Raw genomic sequence first — 26157 nt, 5'->3', positions numbered from 1 at the left:
AATAAATAAATTATAATGTTGCTACTGTATATGTTATTAGCATGATGTCACCAGCACAATATCAGACAGCTTCTGACAAGATCTACTGTTAATAGGGATATACTGAAAGCATACTGACTAAATTAGTTTGGAGTGCTTTGTCTCCACATTATTGATTACATATGGAAACTACAGTGTTGGCATCTCCACAGTAAATGATTTATCTAGATCAAATCAACCAACCAGAAAGGAGGTGAAAATAACAACCCATGTGAAGGATAACCACAAGCCCCTTCTTTAACTAAGTAAATGGAATCAAATACTCAGACCCACAGGAAAAAGCCAATTTACTAGTGGACAAATTTAGCTCTAACTTCACCCATCTCACCCTCCAAAACTCCTAGATCACATACCCGCATCTACATCATCTCCTCAAATTTCCCAAGAAGATGTCCTCAAGGCACTATTCAAAGCCAATAACATTACTTCCAATGGACCGGATAACATAGCAGGTTGCTTACTGGACTTGTCAGACCCCCATCAGAGGCTGCTCGATATCAACCTACAAAAAGGCTTCATGCTGGTTGAATTGAGAACAGCAACGGTTATCCCCTTGCACAATGCTAGGGCATCAACAGACCCAGGTAATTATAGACCCACAATCCTGACCCAGCCTTATCTCTAAAGCTACAGAATGGATCATTGTGGAGTTAATATGCTAACACAGGCAAGCTTACAAACTCTTGACCCAAGCTAGTTTGGGTTCATCAAGGGCAGATCCTGCCTATTCAAACCGGTAAAACTTCTCAATTGTCCAGATTTTTGACCAATATTTTCTGTCTGATCTTCAAAAAAAAATTTGTATTTTTTTAGAGACTCATTGAGATTCAAAATCACTAAGTAATAACAGACATTCAATCTTCAGACGTCATATCTTTCATAAAATGCATACTGATGTGAAACCTATTATTTTAGCAACTTTAAATTTATAAGAACAGTATTTAAAATTTGACCCTGATTTTGGGCCCCCCCCCCATTATATTCGACTGTATCCAGATTTCTTGCATAAGAGGGTCGAGAGGTTTGGTCTGGTTGACTTCTTCAAAAAGACTGCAGAGGCAGTGAAAAAGGGCAAACAAGTGCACACCATATAGCTATGCCTCACCAAGGCATTCAACACCACCCCACACTCTGTTATTGCAGATAAACTCTACCAACTAAATGCAACTCACTAGGTAGCAAACTAGCTCACAAACAGAACCCATGAAACTAGAGTAGGAGGTTCTACCTCCTTCAAAAAAACTATCATCTAATGGTGTACCCAAGGGTTCACTTCTTGGGTCACTGCTCTTATGCATTTACTTCCTAGATGTCAAAGCAAATGCTAAAGGTTTTTGGCTAACCAAGTCTGCAGATGACTATAAACTTAGTACCATCATAAATTCATCAATGGATGCCAACATCCAAGAAGGTATTTCCCACACAAATGGCTGCTGTCGAGACCACTGACTGAAACCAAATGCTAAGAAAAGTACAACAATACCCTTCATCAAACATGACCTTACTTGTAACCATCACATTGACATTATCCCTCTGAAAGTTGATTCAGTAGTCACGAATCTGGAAACCTATGCTAACAATGAAATATCCTTTGGTCAACACATATACATTATTGTAAGGAGGTCCTTCTTCATTGCATAGCTTATATCTAAAGGTATGGCATCCAGGTACAGGGATGCAATTGTTCCACTGTAATCAGATCTTATTAGGCTAATCACTGAATATAATGCCCTTTTTGGTATGTAATTGTCCAAATGCTTGTCACAACTGCAATGACCAGAATACATTCTCATTAAAAAAAAAATCAAAGGCCTAAATCATAAAATCTATGCAGACCAGCTACAATCCTTCTCCCTCTTTTTAATATCACACAGGCTACTAAGAGTTGAATGCTTGTCTCACATACAGAGCTCATCCTAGCTACTCCTGTCCGATTTATTATAAATTCACAAGCCCAACAGTGGTGTGATCACCCACTCAAGGGATCTCAATCTTTTTTGTTACATTAATAAGGCATGTTGGAGGGACAGGTATGCATTACAGAGACTACAGCTTCTATGGAACAGTCTTTCATTCCACATACATTGAAGTATTTCTCTTACTGTATTCAAACATAATTTGGATGACTGTATCGGAAAACAATAGTTATGTACTTATCGTAATAATGCATCGGTGTTGTCTATGTTCGTCCTTTCTCAACCACTATGTTTTGGATGCCACCTCGGAAACAACTTCGGCCACATCTCAGACTTTGCATACATAGTTCAATCTCCTCCACTTAACCATAATACTCTCCCAAACTGCAGATTACCTCAGACTGAGTTTGCCTCCTTGATACCACAAATCAAAAAAGAAAAGTTTCACAACAATCTAGAAATATCTGGAGCTTAGAGATGGAAAAGGTCAACAGGATCTACCTCCAGGTCATACAAGGAACCTATATGAATGTCTTCTGTTAGTGAAGGGGTAACGAGGAAGGTTAGGTTGAGGATGGATGAAAACAGATAAAACAGATGCAATGTTATGCCAAGTATAAAACTATCATATCCAATGTTGTCTTTTTTGTCCATTCTTCAACCAATTGGGACAGAGTCCCCAGCTAGTATAACTCCCCAGGGTGGTCTCATAGAAGGAGATTCTGGAGTGCAGCAGAACCAAATGCTGCCCTGTTCCTAGAAGGAATATCCAATTTGTAATGAACTGTGAAGGTAGGAACACTGGACAAAATAGGAGCAGCACAAATGTCATATACAGACATTCTGGATAGAAAAGCAGATGAAGTGGAGACAGACCTTGTGAATGAACACGAGGTGGCCTTGGTAAAGTCAAGTCTTTCTGTAGGTAAACTTAAGAAATACATTTGGTAAGCCATCATGCGAATGTAACCTTTGATACAGAATGTCCCAATTTAAGTTTAGGGAATGAAATAAACAACTTGTCTGATTTCCCAAAAGTGTTTATTCTATGGAGGTAAAATCTCAGTTGTCTGTGTACATCCAAAATATGAAGCATATATTCCCCTTTACTAAAAAATGTCGGGAAGAAAACTGGAAAATTAATCGATTGGTTAAGGACAAATTCAGAAGCTACTTTTGGAAGAAAGGATGGGTTGGTGCAAAAAGAAACTCTTGTCTTTTTGAAGCACGATATAAGGTGATTGGCAAGACAGAGCCTGAAGTTTGGATACTGATCTAGCAGATGTAACAGCAACTAGAAAAAATAGTTTTTCAGGACAAAAATGTTAAATAAGCTTTTGCTACAGGTTCAAAGGGAAACTGAGTTAAAACTTGGAGAAGAATTGTCATGTCCAAAGGAGAAGTGGGGTCTTTGACAGGAGGTCTGATGTACCTTTGAGGAAGGCTTTGTATAACTTAAGGAAGGCCAAGGACAAATTATCTTGACCTACATGACAACTGGATATTGCAGCCAACTGAACCTTGATTGTAGAGTAACTTGTTCAACTCTGAAACGTGGCGGCCAGAAATTCCAAAACCACGAAATGGGTGTTAAAAAAAGAATCTAGATGTCTCTTACTTGCCCAGATAGAGATATGTTTCCATTTGCTCTTGTATTTCTATCAAGTGGAGTCTTTTTGAGAAGATGTAAGTATGTGCAAAACCTGGGATAAAAGCCTGGACTGTCTAGCCATCAAATGAAGGGGAGAAACCATGTGGTCAATCTGAGATCTTGTATGTTTGGGGGAGGTAGCCAGGAGGTGTGAAACAGGAGATCTGGAGAAGGATCTAGAACCAAGGAAAGTATAACAGATGAGGCCAAAGGAATGACAACCACACTTGGTGAGGCCAGAAGGGGGAAATGACGATCACCTTGCTCTTCTATTGGCATGCTTTTTGTAAAAGCTTTTATAGGAGAGGTATAGGAGGATAAGCATACAAGAGACCGGGAGGCCAATCACGGATCAGGGCATCTGTCAGTGACTCACCCTCTGGAGGGATTAGGGTAAAATACCTGCTGCATTTGAAATTGTGGGCACAGGTGAAAAAGTCACAACATGGCTGTCCCCATTGGGAAAAAAATCTGTTCCACCACTGAAGGATTTAGAGACCATTTGTGAGGCAGGAGAATAGACCTGTTCAATTTGTCCACTAACACAATGGACTTCCCCAGAATGTACATTGCCAAAAGAAAGCGACTGAAAGAGACTGTGCACTGCCACACTCTCATCGCCTCCTGACATAAGGGGTAAAAGTGGGTCCCCCCCATTTGCTGATATACCAGACCACTGACATGTTATTTGTCTCAATGACAATCATCCCTTGAAGAAGGAAATTTTGAAAGGCCTGCAATGCTGGAAGAACTGCTTTATCTCTAAGACATTGATATGAAGACTGGCCTCTAAGGGTGATCATATACCTTGGACTGTCTGTCCAAGGTAATGTCCCACCCACCCCATCTGGGAAGCCTCTGTGGTCACCACAACCTTGAGCAAAGGAAGGACAAAGGGGTGACACTGTAAAATATCTGGTGTGTGAAACCACCAGGAGACATGTTGTTTGCAGATTTTTGTGATTCAAATGGGAGATGCCATGAGATGTTGATTCGTAGACCATTGTACTCTAGTGTCCACTGTAGTACTCTCTTATAGTATCTTGCTAAAGGCAAAAAATGTATGGAGACCACTACTGAAATAATGAGCTAAACTCCCAGCCTGGCTGGTGGTGACTGGAGAGACAGTAGAAATGTTGCTTGTTTTTGTAACTTGGACAATCCTGATTGAGGTAGTCGAGTCACTTGAGAAATTCCATCCAGATGAGCCCCTTTGAAATCTAGGATCTGAGAAGGAAGAAGCTGAGATTTGTCATAATTGATTGTTATGCTCAGATGTAGACATAACTGGAGCAAGTAATCCCTGGCATGTATCAGTAGATGTCTGGTGGGAGCTGTAAGGAGTCAGCCATCAAGGTAAGGAAACACCTGGAATCCCAGCAATTTCAGGTGAGCTGCAAACACTGCCATGCACTTGATGAACACTCGGGGGGTTGTGGCGAGGACAAAAGGCAGGGCTCTGAACTGAAAATGACTACTTCCCAGCCAGAAGTGAAGGTATCTACTGGATTGTCTGTCTATTTTTATGAGATAGTAATAACCTTGGAGGTCTATCAAGCACATCTAACTGTCATCCCTCAAAAGAGATAGGATGGATGGATGGATGGAAGTATGATCATTCAGAACTTGGTTCAAGTGGCTGAGGACCAATATTGGCCTGATGTCCCTTGTCTTCTTTGACACCAAAAAGAATCTCAAATAAGTTCAGAATCCTCACTGGTCTGATGGAACCTCTTTAATGGCCCTTTTTATTAGCAGATTTTCTATTTCTGATGCTGTTTCTTTTCTTTGATGGGGTGGTATGTCAGGAATTTTTCTTGAATGAGTTTGGGGGGGGAAGGGAAAATGGAATGCAATAACCTCTGGTAAATATTCTCTACACTCAGACACATCTTTGGTTATGGATGTCTAGACTTCCGGGTGCACAGATAAGCACCCCTGACTGCCTCCAGAGTGCAACAGTCAGGCAACCATTCATGGGAGATGGAAAGGCTTCCTGGAGAAGGGCACTCTGAAGCCTTGGTTCTGTAGGTTCCCTCTGCTGTGTGGGTGATACCTACCATTAGAGTTCTACCCTCTGCCACGGGAGTGGGATCTATCTCCGTAGGAATTCTGAGAAAGTCCTTGTGATTTCAGGAACCACATCTTTCTGTCCCCTTTCACGTTTCTTGAAAAGATTCTCTGAACCACATCTTTCTGTCCCCCTTTCAGTTTTCTTGAAAAGATTCTCTGAAGAGTAGAAAAACATATCCCTACAGCAGATAGGGTTTTCCCATATTGTTCACTCCTGGAGAGAGCTTCTAACTTTGAGTCCAAATAGGGTAGATCTATCAAAGGGTGCACTGATGAACGACATTTTGTAGGGCTCCACAAAGTCGCAAAGGTGCATCCATGTGTGCCTCCTCATGGTAATGACTGAACCTACCACTCTCGAAATGCCCTTCCATAAAGTGGGAAATCAGCCTCTTTGAGGCATTTTACAGGGATGGAAGGGTGGCCAGTTGTGAAGAAATGGTCTTTTCATCCTCAGCCAACATGGACCCTGACAAAGATTTTGTGAACTCCTTAGTCAAATCCCTCTGAAACCTTAAAAGTCTGCTAGGTAATTCAGAAATCACAGGGGAAAAGTCGCTGAGGGAAAAATTCAATTCTCCAATCTGTCCAAGGTCCTAGACTCCCTGTTAGCAGGGTGGACAGAAGGACATTCCTTGGCAAGTTCCTTTTTGGTGGCTGCAGCAACCACCATGGCACCAACTGGGGGAATCCTGCTCCAAATGCCAGGGTCCTTGGGTGCAACTAAATACTTGTCTGGCTTTCTAAGAATAGGTTCTGTAGTAACCAGATCCTTCCAAGCCCAATGGGAAATGATGTCCACCATTTTTTCCACCAGGGGTATCACCCAGGACATAGCTGAGCCATTTCTGAAGGACTCAAGAAATATGGACTCCTCCTGGGAAAAGGCTTTGGAAGACCAACCATCTTTCTGTCTCAGAAGCTCAAGAATTTGTTTGAATGAGACATCTTCAAGGGGTGATGTAAGGGACCCCCCCCCCCTTCATCAAAGTTAGTGTCTTCTGTTAAAGATTCCTCTGGGGAATCAACATACCTCTTCTTGCACTTATGTTTCCAGGAAACTCTCAAGGGGGAGATCTGAGGAGGAGCCAGAAGTGTGAGAAGAGTCCAACAAAAGGACTGTCTTGAGACTGGAATGGTCCAGCTGCCATGATGAGACAGAATAAGCAGACTCGGGAACCAGTGCAGACAGCTGAGGAGGAGGAAGAACCAAGGGGGGAGACTCTTTGTGCTTCCCTCTGTGTTCCCCTTGAGACTTCTCCACTTTTTTTGTGGAGGGGGAAGCTCCATACACTGAAGAAGAAGGTGACAATCGCTTAAAGACTAACTTGTTCCAGTGCTCAAAGTTCTATGGCTGAAGCCAGAACAAATCTCACTACACATCAAGATGAGAAGCTCCAAAACAGTAAACACACTCGGAATATGCATCCAAGTTGGGTATCGTGTGCCCACAAGATGAGCATTTTTTTAAACCCAGTTGGTTTAGCAGACACCCGGCAAGAAAAAAAAACAAGTAAATCAAGGAATAGAAAAACATAAATACAGTGATAAGACATACAAGTGATGGTAAGGGGGAATATGAGAAAAACACTACTAGAAGGAAAAAAGGGAAAAGAAATGAGGCTTAGAAAAGCAACAGTACTAACTACTACTATATGGATAAAATAGATATATATATATATTTTTTTTTTAAATAGGAGAGGTAGGAGAACAAAAAATGTTAAAGACCTCAAAAAGCAGGAAAATGGTTCAAAAAATAAAAGTCACTTATCTTCTAGAGACTTGAGCCATATCAACCACGTCTAATTGCTGGAAGCAGCAAATGTGATCTGAGGTAATTTGGGGCTTGGGAAAGGATTATGGGAAAGGGGAGGAGCTTGAGCTTCGAACCCAAAGTCTGAGAAGTGACGAAAATCAGATCAGAGGTCAGATCCAAAACCCAATGGTTGAGGAACGGATGAAAAAGATCCATAAATTCACCCCACAGTTTAGCAACCATGTCCCTCGTGGATAGTGGAAACAAGTAAATGTCCAAACACATCCACTCTGCTGCCACGGGATTGTTCATTCACAAAATATAAGGTCTAAAAAAAACTATTAGAGAAATATAAAGCTGTGCTTCATCAAGATCCTCACAGATCAACAGCCTATAAGATATGACATTTCTGAAACTGCAAGTGACTTGTATGTTAACAATGTAGAATCAAAGTTCTCAGTAAATGCAGCTACATACTTTATTTATAAGCCCCACTCCTTGTCAAGTTTAAATCAGGAGTCCACATACATTTTTATTAATATTTTTAGTATAAGCAAGTAGTAAGCCTCAATGGAACATTCAAATACCTTTTGAAATGACCCAGAAGTACAAGGAATGTGACTTGATCGAAAGTCATGCAGCATGCAAGTGAAAGCCAATGGAATTCAGACCCAGGTCTTCATCGTTCACAGCCTTGCACCACTACACAAATGTCAACTTGATTACATAGCTATCAAACTGTGGCCAGCATTAAAACTCAGGTCTCCAAGTTCATATTCCTGCACCTCTTCATAGGTAGGTACTAGGCTATCAGCCCTAAGGCCTATATAAGCCTAGCCAAAAATGTACCCTGACTTTCACCACCCAAGAAAATTATTTTCCTGTGCCCCTGTTGAGCAGAGCCACAGAAGTGATCCTGGGTGCAATTTCTATCTCCCATCCAATCATCAAGATTTTTCTTGAAGAGTGCTAATGAGGAGCTTTGTTTGATATAGATAGGTAGTTTGTTCCAGAGTATGGGAAGTCTCTGGGACAGGAATCTATCCCTCCAGCATGTACTGTTTATTGCTGTGACAAGGTTTAGGTCCCTAGAGCATACAGCTCGGGATTGGGATTTCTTTAAGTGGAGCATGTCCAACAGCTCTGGGTTTGACATAGCTTTGTATGTTAGGCAGAGATCACCTCTGAGTAGGCGATATGTGACTGAGTAAAGCTGAAGTTATTTGAGACGGTCTGCGTAGGATACCTGTTTGAGGCCAGTAATCCTCTTTGTGAGGTATTTCTGTGGCATTTACAGTTGTAGATGTCTTGTGAGGTGCATACCAAAAGGGGCACTGTATTCTATAATGGGTCTAATGAGTGACGAGTAAAAGGGAACAATGACCTCTCTTTTCCTGGATGAGAAACCTTTTGGGATGAGGTGTGCCATGTAGAAGGATTTCCTGACTACTGTGGCGATGTGATTATCAAAAGAGACTTTGTCCCAAGGTCTCATCACATTTTCAGCGTTAAGTAGACTACTGCCTATGTGGTAGTTCATGGGTACAGAGTTTTCATTGATAGTATGACACTATCAGATTTTGATAGTTTTAGATGGCTTTCAGCAGGAGAGTTAGACAGTAAGAAGATCTGGGTGGACACAAATTCACAGTCTTTCTGGTTGAAGCAGATGGCATGGAAGGTGTGAAGTTAAATACTTCACTGCTGTATGTTTTAAGGTAGAAGAACTTACTTAAAAAATTAAGGTATGTTATATAATACTGTGACAGAGAAACTAACTTAAAAACACCCACAAACTCCATATTATAATCCATAGTTGCAATTGTTCCTACTGCCTTTGCATTGGCTTGTCTGTTCATTACTTTTTGCTCTGTTTCTAATCTCTTTACAGGTCATAGACAATTCACTTCTAGGACTTCCCAGATCAGCAAATTAAATGTTATTACTTATTTATTGATATCTGATTACCAGCAAAGTCCAGCTGGGTAGGAGCCCATTTTCAGCAGAGGGAGAAAAGCTCCAAGGTACTACAAAACATTTTAAGAACAATACTTTTTACAATCTTCAAAAATAATACAAAAAACAGCTACAGTTTAAATAATTACACCAAATTTGACATATATAAACATTGCTTTAGAACAGATACAAGTGTTATATGACAAATATGTAATACCTAGCAAAAGTTTAGCCAGTTTATAGAGAAATTATAGGTACGTTAGTATAATACAAATGGGTACTACAATATGAAGTGAGAAAAAAGAAGGCTTACGGTATATTTAGACAGAAAGACGAGGGATAAATTGATATAAGTAAGGAAGTGAGTAAATAAGGAAGACTAATGAGATGTAAGGTATGAAAAGGCACTTGTTCTCATTTAGTGATGCAGTTTATCCTGGTGCTGAGCAATAAAAGAGCCAGTTTTTGGCACGGATGCCTTTCAGAATGGGTTTAGAAGATGGGATGGAGGATACTGACCTGATGATACAGGTAAGGAGTTCCAAGCCTTAGCAACATGGTACAAGTATAGACAATGATCAGCAAATTTGATAGGTTTGCGGACAGACAGGAGTTTTTGGCCATTGGATTGTAATGACCGACTGGGAGCATAGTTGTGTAGAATGTTATTTAGTACTGGACAATCAGATGGTTGCAGGATAACTTTATAGATGGTAAGAAGCTGTGAATATTTTAGTTGATGGGGTGGTTCTAACCAACTTAAGGTCTTTAGTGCTATGCAATGGTGGGTTTTGAAGGAGTATTTGCTGCAAATTTAGCAACTTTGTTATAGCATTGTGTAAGTTTTGATTTTTGTGATGCCTGGAAGTTAGTAAGGATGGCACTGCCATAAAGCAGTGTGGAAAGGAGATAAGTAGTGGCGAGTTTAATTTTAGTTGCATTGGTGAGAATATTTTTGGCTCTGTAAAACATTCCTAGTTTTTGATGAGTTTTTCTTATCCAATTCTGTATATGCAGGTAAAATTTAAGATTATAATCCACTATCATCTCTAATAATTTGTTACGAGAAGTGACTTCAGTGACTGTATTATCACAACACAGGACTTTAAATTTTGTCTTTTCATGAAAGAGGGGCTTGTGGTAAAAAGCAGTAGTTTCGTTTTTTTAGGGTTGTGCATGAGTTGTGGCTTATAAAATCATGTTTCAGTGACTGTTAAAGCCTCCTGAGTAATTTTTTTGGAGATGTGCCATGTTGTCAGATGTGCTACTGAATGTGGAGTCATTTGCATACTGTATTATTGAGGCCTGTTGTGTGGAGGGTGTTGATAAGAATGCTAAAGAGGAGTGGACCAAGGAAAGACCCTTGGGGTACACCAGTGGTGACTGGGAGGTATGGAGAGAGGGTGGAGTATCATTTTACTGACTAACACCTATTGGATAGGTAGCTTTTGTACCATAGAAGGGTAGGCTGGGAGAAACCAATGAGGACAAAGGAAGTAGAAGTTTGGTGTGACAAACTGTGTTGAAGGCTTTAGACAAGACTAGAAATAAGGAGGAGGCTTGTTTGCCATTACCTCTTGGTTTACTGACAGTACCTATATAGGTTAAAAGTGCAGTGTTAGTACTATGGAAAGGACAGAAGCCGTGTTGTGCTGTGGACAGGAGTTTTTCCTGCAGGAGATAGTTTAGCAGTTGTTTTTGAATACATTAATACATTTTTTTTTAAGTATTTTGGACAGGAGGACAAGATTGCTATAGGTCTAAAGTTAGTAATGTCTGTTGAATTTCCTCCTTTGTGCAGAAGGATAATGTGTGACTTTTTCCAAAGAGAGGAAATGTGAGATTCCTGGATTGACTATTTATAAGGACTGAGACAAGACAGACAATGCTACCGGATGCTATTTTAAGGTACTTGCTTGGAAAGTCATCAGCTGAAGTAGATCACGATTTGAGTTATTTAAGAGTAGTTTTTATATAGGATGTGGGCACAGAATTGAAGGTGAAAGTGGATGTGGCAATACATCTCTGTTGGGCAGGGTTAGAACTAGATGTTGGGGAATTCTTGGTAAGAGATGCTATACTACCTGTGAAATAAGAGCTGAACTGTATAGCAGTTTCAAGTGGTGAATTATTGGGAGAGGGGTTATGGTTGAATTTTTGGCCATAATACAAGATTTCTTTAATGACCATCCAGAATTTTTTAGGGTTTTTTTTTTTTTAGTTAGGGTTCTGGAAGTTATAGTATAGTTTTTTTGTCTTTATTAATTTGCTTTTTTAGTACAACTGCAAAGCATTCTGAAGTTTTCAGCATATTGTGGTGTTTTTCACTTTTGCCATTCTTTCCATGTTTTTTCTCTATGCTGCATTAGCATTCTACTCTTTTTGGATTGCCAAATTACATTATTTGTTTTTAGTTGCTTCCTCCAGGAGGTGCAAGGCTATTTAGGATATTCAGGAAAGATGTACTGAATTAATTTACAGCATCACCTAAATGCAGGATTTTTAGAGGTTCCAGTTAATAGATAATACGGCAGTAATGAACATTTCTGAGCTAAATTTGGAAAGGTCATATTTTGTCTTATAAAGTTAATTAAGTGGATTTGTGAGAAGTCTGGTTATATAGATTGGGAGATGATCACTGAGAGAGTCTGACATTGTACCTTTGGTGGTGTATTTGCTACGGTCCGATAGTAGAATCTGGTTTAACTGGGAATATGATATATCTTGTTATAATGCATGGGGTTATTAACTAGTTGTGAGAAACCATATAGATTCATGCTAGATGTATGTTAGTTAGAGTTTATGTCCAGCCAACTGACATTCACATCACCTAGTAGTACTTATTTTCTTTTGAAATTGTTATGGCTATCCAATGTAGGATATCTTCCAGTATAGCTGTACGGTCACTAGGAGGGATGTAAAAGACAGTAATACATATTTGTTAATAAATGTTTATTTTCAGGAAAATAATAGGAAGCTCTGCTAAAATGAATGTTTGTATTAGTTTATTGTAAAGGTAAATTTGGTAGTTGTTAGGAAATATTAAAGCAATACCACCACCCTTCCTCATTATATGGTCATTACTAATGATATTATAGCTGGAAGATGTAATTTCAGAGTCATTAATGTTGGGTTTAAGCCAAGTTTCAGTTACAGCGAGAATATCAGGCATATGCTGGATAATCCAGACATGTTGTTCAGCAGTTTTATTTCTTATGCTTATAACATTTATGGCAGCAAACGTTAGATTACCGGGGTTGGGGGGTTGACCATTGTGGGATGAGAGTAGTGTGTGGGAGAGAATTGTCTTGATGTTCGTTGTGATAGCTGGGGCCAGGATTAGGGTGAATGTCTCGTCCTAGAAGGATTTTATACTGGCAAATTCCTGATACTTGTTTTTTTAGAGAGTATTTTCCACTTAATTTTGTTGTGGTTTGAGTTGAAATGGAGTTAATTAGCCTATATCTGGAGTAAAAGTGAGGGACATCATTAAATAAGTTTGGTGTGATGTGTGGAGAACGTAAGGAGGATATTACAGAGCCATGGCAGGATGAGAGATGGTCCAGTAGGAGGTGAAAACATCAGGGAGTTGGGCCTTGTGGCAGAGCTCCTGAAGTATCGGAGTTGGATGTAGTGATCACAGGCTATTGTATAATGACAAAACGTCTGAGTGAAAATGTTAGGGAATTGTGCCTTTTGGCAGAGCTCCTACAGTATCAGGGTCAAATGCAGTGACCACAGGCTCTGCAATGTGAAGGAAGATGGTGATGGTGTTTTGTTTTCCCATTTATTCTCATTTTCCTATACAAAACACTCTTCCTAAATAATTCCTATCTGCTAGGAAGAAGTTGATACTGAAAATAATTATACTTACAATAGTTGCTGGAAGGCATAACCAAGCATTGTAAGGCAGCAAAACTAACCACTTAACCACTGTGTGCTCCTATCTTATTGGCAAATTGAACAAGAAGTATTGCATTATTTTGCCTTGTTTTTACAAGGGTTTTAAGGCTGAGTGTTTAGAAAGAGTACATATTATGCAAACCGCTCCTCATATTTTGCTGCAAGCATGCAAACTCCAAAAACAGAAGTCATCAAAAATAACCTGACACCATCAGCCTTAAAATACCATGACAATGAAACAGCTGATGGATTCACATAGTGTAAAAGATTTACTTCTTATAGGACAGAAGGCAAGTGTGAATCTTACATATACACAAACAGCTCTTGTTCTTTTTCACTTGTCAGAAAATTACTCAAAAATTCACATAGTCATATCAATACATGGAATAGTAACAAATATGCCAAGCTTTAACAAAGGACATTTGTTAGTAATCTCTCAACTTGATAATGTGTTTTTTCCTTAAATACTTTTGTTTCAGGCCCCTTTAATAACTTCTTCAAGAAATACTTAACAAAAAGCACAATACTAAAATGAGCAATTCCCAACAACTGATCATGTATGCTTTGAAAGATTAGCAAGCTTTCTGTGGCTCAATGATGGCTTTTTTGCTATTACTTTCAAGCATAACTCCCAACCTCTTATCTCGACAATCAGGGGCAAAGTCAAAAACAGTGAAGGACAGAGGTGGCAAATTAGGGAAACTTTTTTTTTTAATATTAGCACTACTGATATACAATGCTGACAAAATAAAATGTTGTTGTTGTTGTTGTTTGTCTTTTGGCTTTTCCCGGTTAGGGGTCGCCACAGTGGAACTCCGGTCCGCTAATGATTAGCAGTAGATTTTCACGAACGCCGAGGTGCCAGCTCGACGTTCAACCTTCAACGAAGGCACTCCCACCCAACCGCAGGGAGGACATGCAGACTCCATACAGAAGGCACTCCCCGCACTCCAGCAGAGAATCAAACGGGAGAACCTTTTGCTGTGAGGCAACAACGCTAGTGCTGCACCACCGTGGAAGTGCTGACAAAATAAAATACCTTGCATTTTCTAAAGAGAAAGAAGTCCTCAGCTGCCACGTAATCCACAACTTTTTTTGCAAAGTTTCACCGATTTTAGGAGGGACAAAATTTTAAGACAAAATCAGGGCCAGTTGAAAGGTACGTCTCCAAGCAGCAGAACAATGAGCTTATGAATACTACATACTGTAATTTGTGTTCCACTAAACAGTACACTAAAGGATAATTGGTTTAAGGCTACTCTTTAGCTGTTCTCTGTCAGGCATCCAGTGAAGAATGTTACACTGCAAGTAGGGTACTTTGATAGCAAGGATGTTCTGCATGGTATCAGAAAATTGAATCCAACCTGTCGGACTACAGGCAGACATAAATCCATGAATGTAACTGGACTAACAACCTGCAAAAATAGCCTACAGAAGGTATATGTGGGAGTGTTATAGTACATAAATGATGTATATTATCTACAGATGGCTACTGTAGCTTGACTTTAAACTGTAAAAAGAGTAAAGAAAATGAAACTCATATTATATATATATATATATATATATATATATATATATATATATATATATATATATATATGACATACATACACACACACACACACATTATATATGGGTCCATTTCTGAATCTCGAAATACCAAAACACCGCATTTCAGTATCTTGACACCAGAATACTTAAAGTGCAGTTGTCCAAAACGGCATTTTATCAAATCTGAGTTTCCCGAATAAGTTGTAGGTGTTGTGTGATCTGTTTTCCGTAGTGTGCTGTCCTTTAATGGTTCGTGGTTTCTGGGTTGTGAGCATGGCGGCCAATGTGTGTTTATGGAGATTCAGGTAGGTTTGCATTTTCTAAGGGTTTTGGCTAGAACTGTGATTTAATTTAGTTTTTGGTAATTTTTAGGAGTTGGTTAGGGTAGGTAGGTGAGAGTATGTGTGTGTTTTTCTGTTGGGTATAAGTGTGACAGTGTTCAATGGGAGTGTTGGGCACCTAAGAGTAGGTTTGTTGTTTCTTTCTCGTTAGTGCGACCTCGGAGTTCGTATATATAAGTAGCATGTGTGTGGAGGGGGCGGGGGGGCAGTCCTCCCTGCTTAAACATAAGGTAGTGTTATGTCAAGGGAGAGTTGAATCTTTCATTGTTCTTTTTTTTTTGGTATTTTGAGCGTTGGTATAGTGTATTTTCGCTTTTGTGGACTTCAAGTATTCTGATCTTAAGATACTGAAATTTGATATTTCAGTATTTCGAGATTCAGAAGTTGTCCTACATATATATAGGTCTACTTTACTTACTTGAATGGCCATATCACAGACTTTCACTTCACTGAAACGACAGGACCGACAAACCAGAAGACCGACATCCGGAACACCAACTTTCCACTCAAGGTAAGTAACAGCTTGGCCATCCCAACAAAAAAAAAAAACATAAATAAAATGAACAAAATTAAACCCACCTATGTGGGGGCTTTGCCCCCCACACATCCCCTAACTAAACATATCAACTCTGAGCTTGCACTACCGCGGGGGTAAGGGGCAAAGTTCAACAGGATGGCCAAGCAGTTACTTACTTTGAGTGGAAAGTCAGTGTTCCAGATGTCAGTCTTCTGGTTGTCATCTCGGCTAAATGAAAGCCGGTGATGTGGCTGTTCGGGTAATATATATATATATATATATATATATATATATATATATATATATATACACACACATATATATATATACATATATATATATATATATATATATATAGATCAACGTCTGAATCTCGAAATACTGAAATATCGAATTTCAGCATCTTGAGACCAGAATACCTAAAGTCCACAAAAATGAAAATACACTATACTGAAGCTCAAAATACCAAAAAAAAGAAAAACGAAAGATCCAACACTCCCCTGACATAACACTACCTTATGTTAAAGCAGGGGGGGCTAGACAGACTACAAGGATCTATTTATATGGTGGGTACATAACTTTCGTATCCACTGTTGTCTGCTCCTTATGGCTTTAACCATTGGGGCAGAGTCCCCAGCCATGAAAAATTTCTCTGGAAGAACTAAGGAAGGATATTCCACAATACAGTGGAACCAAAGGAAGTCCTGGATCCAGACTGGATATCCAGCTTGTAATGAAACACAAAAGTGTGATAGCCCATCCAAGTAGCTGCTGTGCAAACTTCATCTATTGACTCTATAAAAGAAAGCTGTAGAAGCAGCCACAACTCTTGCTGAATTATCATTAAAAGCCTTATGTGGAAGGGACTTGCCTCTCAAAGAATATGCAAATAAAATATAGTCCAAAAACCACTTGAATAAAGTCACTTTAGGCACAGGTGAGCCCAGCCTAGGTTTTGAAAAGGAGACAATTTATTGATTGAATATTCTAACAGCTTTGGTATGGTCCAACATAACCTCAATTGTAGATAAACATCCAGGCAAAATAAAAGATATTCACCTTTATTCATAAAATTGGGGAAAAACACAGGCAAATGACTAGAATTGTTTAGCCAACTTTGGCAGAAAGAAAGGGTTCGTATGAAGAGACACCCTGTCTTTTGTGGCATACCAAATAAGGAGGTGAAGAGTCAAGACCTTGCAACTCTGAAACCCTCTTTGCAGAAGTAATCCCTACCAAAAATAAAGTTTTACATGTTAAGAGCTTCAAATTAGAGACAGCTGAAGGTTCAGATGGGGGGCCGGTAAGACAAAGGGGAAATTCCAAGGGAGGTACATGATGATGCAATGGAGGATGTAGCAAAAAAGTACCTTTGAAGAACATTTTGCAAATCCTGAGGGAAGTCAGAGGCACATTATCCTTGCCATCATGAAAACTGTTATCGTAGAAAAGCTGAAACCTGACTGAAGCAACTCAGCAAGAAAATCCAAAACAGATTCCCAAGGGGCACAGACAGGAACCAGACCTCTAGATTCCGCCCATATAACAACACTCCTCCATTTACTGGAATAGACTTTCCTTGTAGACTGCTTTGGATTAGATTACAATATATGAAACGCAGCCTGCAAAAGCTTGGGATTTCTGCCATCAAGGGAACTAGATGATCCATGCAGTTAATTTAAGGGACTGAAGGTTGGGGGGATCCAGGTCTGCTGGATAAGAAATCAGGCCTGAAATGGGATCCAGTACCCAGGGGATACTTCAGTAGAAGCCAAAGGAAGGGAAACCACACCTCATGAGGTCAAAAGGGGGCAATAAGGATCACTGTAGCTCTGCAGCGGGCTGCCTTTTGGAGAAACTTCATTATCAAGGGAACTGGAGGATAAGCATAAAGTCCCAGGGGCCAGGCAAGAAACACAGCATCCCTAGGTGACTGTCCTGGAGAGGGAATTATGGCATAATAGCTGCTTCCTCATTTTTAACAAAAAGTTATGAAAGGTCAGTGCCTGCTAATCTGCACATGATAAATTAAATATCTTAAAGACAAGGGGTATTGAGCACAATTCTTTCTATCTGGCATCAAAACTGGAAATATTGACAACTTGTGCCACTATTACTTTCTTAATCAGACTATACATGTCAGTATGGTGATCAGCATAATTCAATCTAGCTAACTCAATGTGTCAACTATCCTTCATTTCACTTTAAAATGCTGTAAGGTATGGAGCACCATGATTACATTCTAATATCAGCAAAAAGAAACTATTTAAGAGCTTCAGTAGCAGGAGACCTGAACCTAACAACAGTTAAGCACCCCTCCCCAAGCTCTCTTAAGATCTGGTCTTACACTAGTTGTAAAAAAACAGTGGTGGCCAGCAAACCATAGTGGCAAAACTGAAAAACAAATTAAATTCTGCCTGCTGTGCCTGCAATTTATCCCCTAATTTTGTGTCAGAATGTTGGCCTGACGTGTTCCTGTTGGATTGACAGCACTCACTAAGTGCTCTCCCGGTTTTGAAAGCTAGCAAAACACTTTGTGCTTTTTTTTGTTACTGTAGTTAGTAGAACATGGAGGAGATAAAGCTCTATGCCCTATAAAGAATTATGATTGTGTCTCTGATGGATGCCAGGATTCAATTCTTGAGCTTGAATACATAACACAGTTACGATTGATGACCAGCTCATAATACTCTATGCTATGCCTTGCAAAAAATTTCAAGATAGTGAGAAATTCAAGATTACAAGTTAATAAATATTAATGGCTTTGTCTCAGACTCTTCAGATTAGAACTTACTCCTTCATATACCTTTGAATACAACATATGCATTTAAAAAGTACAAAGGATTAGGACGCTTATGAAATAATAGAATGAATATATTATTTACACTGTGCTCTCAACTTGGTCACAGAAATCAGAAACAAAAGAAAGTTAATGAGGCAAAGGCTCAAGAGGGCACAAAAAAACTGGGAATTCCACCTGGATGATTTCACTGACACGTTGTTGGGTTAAGTGGAGTAAGTAGCCTGTCATTTCAATCACATTGACTGAATAATCTAGTTATAAATTAGGAACTTCAGAAAAAGCATGGTCCAGATACTGAAACCACAATAAATCATCAGAAGCCATTGTAAAGCCGATTTGTAGATATTATGTAATCTTCTGCATACACCCATACAACTGAGGGCAGGACACAAAAGTGCTACAATCTGGTATGCAAGCAGCACTATGCCAATATGCATGTGTCTGTGTGTGTGTGTGTGTGTGTGTGTGTGTGTGTGTGTGTGTGTGTAGAATGAACTGTTTAGTTTAGATGGAAAAGGTTTACGGTAGGAGAGAGGCAGATGTAGAGTCCTGTACATTTGCTCCATGTCCTTAAAATATATGCTTGTATATGGGGGCAGGGGGAGAGGAGTGTGGGTGTTAAAACATGTTTGTTTTCAAGGGCTTGAATACTTGACAGTCCTGTTCTATGTAATAAAACTTTGTTCAGATGTGCAGTTATATTTAAGGGAACACATGATTTTATTGTATTTATTATAAATACGTTTATATTGTATACATGCTGTGCTCTCTTCAGTTAAATAGCATGCTGTAGAAATTTAATATGGAAATACCACTTAAAGCATTCAAGCACTGCATCGATCCTGTCAAGTCATGAATCAGGTTCAAAGATTTTGCTTTTATTTGATGCACTGCAAAATGAGAAAGCAACACACCCCTGTTTGATGAGAACTGGAGTCTGCCTAAAACACTTCGCTTAAAGAAATATCTTCTGTAGTGCTCATTTCCTTATTTTTTTTTATGTGTTAGATTAGGCAATGAAAGAAGCATGCTGTGTACACTATATTAATGCACACTGGGACAGCAAACAATTTGTACATAATGCTGTGGCAATATGCTTTGCACTTTATGGTGATAAGGAAGTAAGAAACAGCATTTTAAAATAACTGCAGGAAACAACATTTAGTATGGTAAGTGTTAAAAATAAAAAAGGTCAAAAAGATTCAATAATATACTTTACACAGAACTAACAAAAAGCTGTACTGCGTGCTGATGAACAGACGGGAATGGGACATTATTTGGTGCACAGCATTGCTGGAAAGCAACACAGTGCCATATTTTTTTTTCTACTGTGTTGCAGCTGAATGCATTACTTTTTAAATTCTGGGTTCATTTTTTTCTCCCCAATGATTTCCTTCTAGTGAAACCACCCAAACATGGCACATTTACCTTTAAATATATATATATATATATATATACACATTCATATACACACATATATATATATATATATATATATATATATATATATATATATATATATCTCAAACACAGCTTGCGTGTAGCTTATATGTGAATGCATGAAGTATTCGTAATATACAACACCTTATATAGATGTTGCCTTTTTCCTGTGTAGTCACTCAGAATACAAAAATAACATTTATCAAAGTGCTTTGGAGGCCTCTACAAAATCAGCATTACATAAAAATCAACATTTGGTCTTACTTGAAGGTGTCACTGAAGATGTTTGGCTGGACTGTCTTGATAAAGGTCTGCTCTGACCAGAATGGGGTCTTGCACAAAATGTAATTTTATGAGACTCAGGGCGTAGTCCAGCAAATTCAGACGGCGAATTTATCACTCTAACACTCATTATGCCTGTGAAAAACTCAAAATGGTGCTGCAAAAAGAATAAAACAGAAAATAATATCTTTATTTACTGGTATATAATATCAAATAAAAACTCTAATGCAATTACAAAGGTTCCACAGCAAAAAAGCAGAACAACAAGAAACAATACACAGTTATGTTAGGTACCTGAAAGTGAATACCCTTGTGTCTGTATAAACACAGACTTTTACGCGCCAATGTCAGACGTCATTCTGGCCCACTTTTCCTTTTTTTTTTTTTTTTTTATTACTCTGCCCACCCTCTGGAGAGCCTTTCCCTTATGGCTACCGTACCTGCATCCAATTGGTACAGGCATTCCACAATGGCAGGATTCAAGTACCCTGTGCTATGCAAAGGCCATAGAGCCCAAGAAGCCCAAATGACTCCCCTCCCCCACTGAAAGAACTGGGCTATAGGGAATTGGCTCACCTACAGGTCCTGTGAAGCAGCCTACCCTTACCTTACATTAGACAGCTGAGATACTCTTGATAACTGCCTGACTAAGGGAATAGGTATATGCATTCCCTAGCCTCATCCATATGTAATCACCTACTGTCTGGTAGGTGTCACCGATTCAACAGGCCAAGCCACTTCCCTCCACCCAGGCAGGTGTGATGATATCAGCTGCTCAAGATTTTTTCCTATGCTCAACCACTCAGGCACCTCTGCGGCTAACTGAACACAGGCCTTCTGATATTTGTCCTGATTTTTCATGCATATAAAGGCTCCCTCCCAAGATGAGGATATCTGCCTTACTCTTCTGTTTCTCTAATTTCATTTGGCACAAGTCCCATGTAAAAGAAATTTTTAGTTTGACATTCAGTTGTCCTGGTGAGAGCAATTTCCCTCTATGCTCGCTAGCTTGCTAGCTATCAAGACTCTTTCTATCAGTCCTGAGGCCATTCAACCCCCATACTGCACATCTCTCATCACAGAGGTGACAGCATACTAAAGGGTGATCACACAGGCAGCCATGGAGGTGGATTGTGCTGTCAGAGATCCTGGGAATGACAGCATTTCTAATGAGGCCCCAATATTCCCCCCCCCCCCGATGGCTAATATCAGTACCTGCATCACCACGGAGTATCCTATGCCCATGCGTCTATATGCCTTCTCCTACATGCTATAAGGGACAACATTTTTAGGCTTAGGACCACCAACCCACATCATTGGCCCTAGCCATTCTAGTGCCTTGCAAGCCTCCACATGAATGGTGGTGATTAGCTGAGTGGACCCCCCCCCCCCCCATGGACCAGCCAGCAATGGCCAGTCACTTTCATCCTCCTTTACCTTGCTCTTCCAGTGCCTGATCTAATTTGTAAACTCTGGTCACTTGGGCCATAATTCATTTCTTTATTCCTGTATGCCACAAAGCTGGATTGTTCCAGTGAGGTACTCATAATTAACAAAACAAGATAACTTTGTGGCAGTATCTCATAAATGACACACGCAACCTTTCCACTGAAGACTTGCTGTTAAGAAGAGTACAACTTTACTAGCTGATCTTGGCAGAGACTCTTCTAATATTATAATGGCTAATCAGATTTTCAACTAGTTTGTTAGACAGGTTCAGGACAGTGGGGCAGCTAATGAAGTGCCTCTAAAAGAGTGCCCATCAAGCCTGCCTGGTTCTAAATTGGGCATCTAACTTGCAATACTTAGTAAACATGTGACAGGTTGTCTGTGTCACAGTTTCACAGATTTAGAAAGAAGCTTATTGCCTAATGATTTTCCTGAGGCATGACAGCTGTTGTCATGTACTTATCAAGATCTCTCTTAAAAGTATGAGGAGAACTGCATCATTTTAATTTTTTTAACAAAAAACATCAAATTGTCACATATGACATAGGCAATCTTACATTTATATAAATGAAAAACAAACACTGACAACACTTTAGTTGCAAACATTATGCATTACAGACACCACTGAAAAAACTGTAGCTGCAAACATTATACATTACTTATAATCTAACCAGTCATTGTCAGTTAAGCATTATACAGCTCATTCAAATCCTGCCTTCTTTTTAAACGTTGTTCCTTCTGTGCATATATTGCTCCCATGATTCCCATTTTTTTCCTATGTAGTTTGCTCCTTCCATTTTCTAAGGATCCCAGTTCCATTTGCTTTATCTCTGTTACTATATTCACTATTTCTAGTAAAGGTGATTTAGACTTTAATTTCCATTTTCTAGTAATTGCTTTTATGGCAGCCATCATAATTAAATTCAGCAAGGCTTTACTATGTCTAGGCAATTCCGATTCTGTATCATAGCTCAAAAAAATCATCTCCCCAGTCAATCTAATCTGCTCACCCAGCATCCCCGACAGAGTGGTCCGCAGGGAATCTTTAGAGTCTGCCAACTCATTACACTCCCAAACAATATGTTCCCAATGGCCTCTTTCTTCCCCATCACACCTCCAACATTGGCTATCCACCTGAGGAAAAATTCTTTGGAGTCTACTTGGTGTATAAAAATACCTATGTAAACACTTCCAGGAAAAGACTGTAAATCTTCTAGACTTTGTTGCATATTTGAGAGATGCACATATATCCCCTATTGTATCTTTGTGAACTGCTTATCCAGTCTCTCTTCCCAATCCTTTATAAGTTCCTCTGATTGATTCTTATAATCATGTAATATTTTCTAAGCTCTACTAATTATTCCTTTTTTAACAGCAGCTTCTGTTCTAGATTCTATTAAAAACTCTACCAGTGCTGGTCTTTCGTTTAAGACCCCCCACCATTTCTTTCTCTTTGCCTATACTATGATATCAACCCTTGATAGGGAAGGCAATCTCTAATATGCAGTCCAAATAAATTCTTGACATCTTCCCATTCTATTGCCTTTCCCTTTCTAGTTATTTGCTCCCAGTACCTTGGTTCCTTTGCCAGTTTTCTCCAACAAATTCCAGCCCCCTCTTACCTACTGTTTGCATCCCTAACTGCAGTCATCCTTATTGGCAGAATCTCTTTTCTTCATTCTCATGCTGGTTTAATTCTTAAAATACTCCCTGCTATTTTATGAATATAATATTCTGTATGATTGCTGTCATTCTCCTTAAGAGTCTGCATCTAAAATCCCAATCTCTTCTTGCTTCTTGAGCTTCCCCTGTATCATCCCTTGATCTGAAATAGTTATTGGGTGTGTTTCAAGACCTTCAATTAAATGCACATGTTGCTATGAGATATAAATTCTGTCTAGCCTAGCCCAGTTTTTTTATCTTGGAGAATAATATATAAATTCACTCTTGAGTTCCTAGTACTGAATTCACATCTTCCATGCCAAACATTTTCAGAAATGTCTTCAAAAATCTACCCTCCTTTGTTATATTTTCCCTTCTTGGCTCCCCAAACACATCTTCATTGTTGCAAACCAAATTCCAGTCCCCACTTATACGTAATCCTTGCTGAAAGCTAATTATTTCTCCCAGAATTTTCTTAAACTCCATTATAGCAGTTTTAGGCGGGATATAGATGTATGCCACTGTAATCGTTCTCCCTTGCCAGTAGACGCTTAGTACTATATATCTTCTCTTATTGTCTTTTTTTCTTCATCTATCACTATCGGAGCACCTCTTGCAATTATTATAAGTATTCCTCTTTTCCTTTGCCCCAGATATTCCACTGAATAACCATCCTGAAAACCTTTCCTTATCAAATTCACATGTTCACTTCTTACCAGATGTGTCTCCTGTAGCATAGCTATTTGCAGTTTACATTTTTTAATACAGTTCACTACTCTTTTTTTGTACTTATCTGTAAGCCTATTCAGATTGAAAGACATTATAGACAGCATAATTTTCTTAATTATTATTACCATCTTTTATATAACAGTTTTTTTTTGTTAAACAACTAGTTCCAACTATTATGTTACATGTATATACTGTTTGGCAGGTTTATCTTTTATACATTTGTTTCTTGTCTCTCAGTTGTTTCTTGTGCTGGTTATGTTGTTAGCACCAACTATAAAACATTTTCCATTTACTAATGTAAGAGTTTTTAATAGCAAACTTTCTAGGCTCCATTAGTGCCTGCTGCACATCCTCAGTATACAGGTGCCCAAACTGTATTAAAATTCTATCATCCAGACAGTTAGTAAATTGGGGTTAAGCTGTATCAAACACCTCTGTTCTTGTGTATGTAAATATAGTTTGTGAGGAAGCTTGTCGTAATTGTCCCTGGCCAATTCCCAAAGAAGGGAGAACCACTGTTGCCTGGGCTAGAACAGAGTTACACAATGATCATGGGGGATTACCTCTGAATCTTCAACAGTACCATGTATATCAGTGGAAATGCACAAAAAGCATATAGAAAAATTTATGTCTAAGGAAAAGAAATGGCATCCATCTTCCAGGCCTTCTGGCATGGAGTCCAGGAGCAGAATCTTGCCAGATGATTGTTCAGAAAGGAGGCAAAATGTGTACTTGAGAAATACCCCATAGATGGACCAGATCTTGGAAGACCCCCTGATTAACTTTCCATTTGTGAGGGTCTGCTTTTGTCCTGCTCACCCTGTCTGCCCCACAATTTTGCTCTGACGGCATGTAGGTAACCTGTAGAGTGAGACTGTACTGTAAAGGTACACTGAATGCTAACATGGTTAGTCTGCATAGGAGGTAAGACCTGCTTCCTCCTTGTTTATGTACCAAATCACTGTGGTATTCTATGTAAAACTTGAAGTGGTCCTTGGGACCAAAAGTGATTCAGAGAGTCAAATGCCTTTATAAGGGCAAGCATCTCTTTTATATTTATTTGCTTGTGCCTGTCTTTGTTGTCTTAGATACTTTTCACTCTTATCCCCTTGACACTGCTCCTCAAGCAAAGTCCAAGGAGGACGGGTGAATGGGTGACCTGGATTCAGGGATATCTGATATCTCTGTTAAGTGAGTTTTCTTTTCACAAATCCCAGAATTGGAATCTGAAAAGATAATAGGTTTTGCTGCTGGGACCAAGGAGACCTCAGATACCACTGTATCCTCCTAATGTGGAGTCCTGCAAGATCATTAGAATCATAGATGCCATGAGACCCAGAATCCTGAGTTATTTCCTTGCAGTGACTAAAGTCTCTGTGTAAAATCCCTGTAACAGATTTAAATATAGATCTATTTTTTTTCCTTTGAAAGTAAAGCTCTTTGTACTGAGGTGTCAAGCAGGAAGCCCAGGGACACAATACTGTGTAATGGAGTCAAAAAAGACTTGAATATACTCTTGGAATCCCAGCCTACATGGGAGATCTCTCACCCAAGTGACAGATTCCTCACACTTTGAAAAAGACAATGCAAACATAAACAAGTCATTTAAATATGGAAAAATATGGATACCCTGTAGCCTTCAATGTGCTATGACTGGAGCTAGACACTTTGAGAGCACTCTTAGAGCAGTGGATAGCTCTAACAGTAAAGCAGAGAATAAGAAGTTATGTACCTACCATAACGTTCCATGTTAGTTGTCTTCTTCTCACCTTCTTTCTTGCTGGTTGGGTTCGGAGCCGAACCTTGGCTCCAACTCAGCCATCTACTAAAGCTCGAGAGCTATTTACTGGCTCGAGGTCTCCCCATATCCCACAATGCTTGGCGCTAGATACCCAGATCTCGTTTGGCAGAGCTAACGCCATAGAAAAATTCTAAGGACACCGGTCCAAACTACAAGGTTTACCTACAGTAGTAAAACAGAGGAAGGACGTAACTCAGATAAGAAGAAGGCCTCAAAAAGGGACTCTTCTCGGTCTGCACAGTCTAGGGGGATGGAGGGTGGGACGCAAGAAAGAAGGTGAGAAGAAGA

The 26157-nt window shown here is 39.4% G+C and overlaps 1 protein-coding gene across 1 annotated transcript in view; it reads right to left on the bottom strand.

Moving 5' to 3' along the window:
- Positions 1 to 26157, bottom strand: part of EFCAB6 (EF-hand calcium binding domain 6) — a 3527179-nt gene that overhangs the window by 3321788 nt on the left and 179234 nt on the right. The window contains exon 2 of the mRNA XM_044088493.1: positions 20211 to 20385. Coding sequence (XP_043944428.1) covers positions 20211 to 20358 — 148 coding nt within the window. The 5' untranslated portion in view covers positions 20359 to 20385. The remainder of the gene's footprint in view (positions 1 to 20210; positions 20386 to 26157) is intronic.

Source organism: Protopterus annectens, chromosome 11.part0 (assembly GCF_019279795.1).
Source record: "Protopterus annectens isolate FY-2018-M chromosome 11.part0, PAN1.0, whole genome shotgun sequence".
Lineage (NCBI taxonomy): Eukaryota > Metazoa > Chordata > Ceratodontiformes > Protopteridae > Protopterus > Protopterus annectens.
Note: the sequence above shows the minus strand (reverse complement) of the source record. Positions and strands in the feature narration are given on the sequence as shown.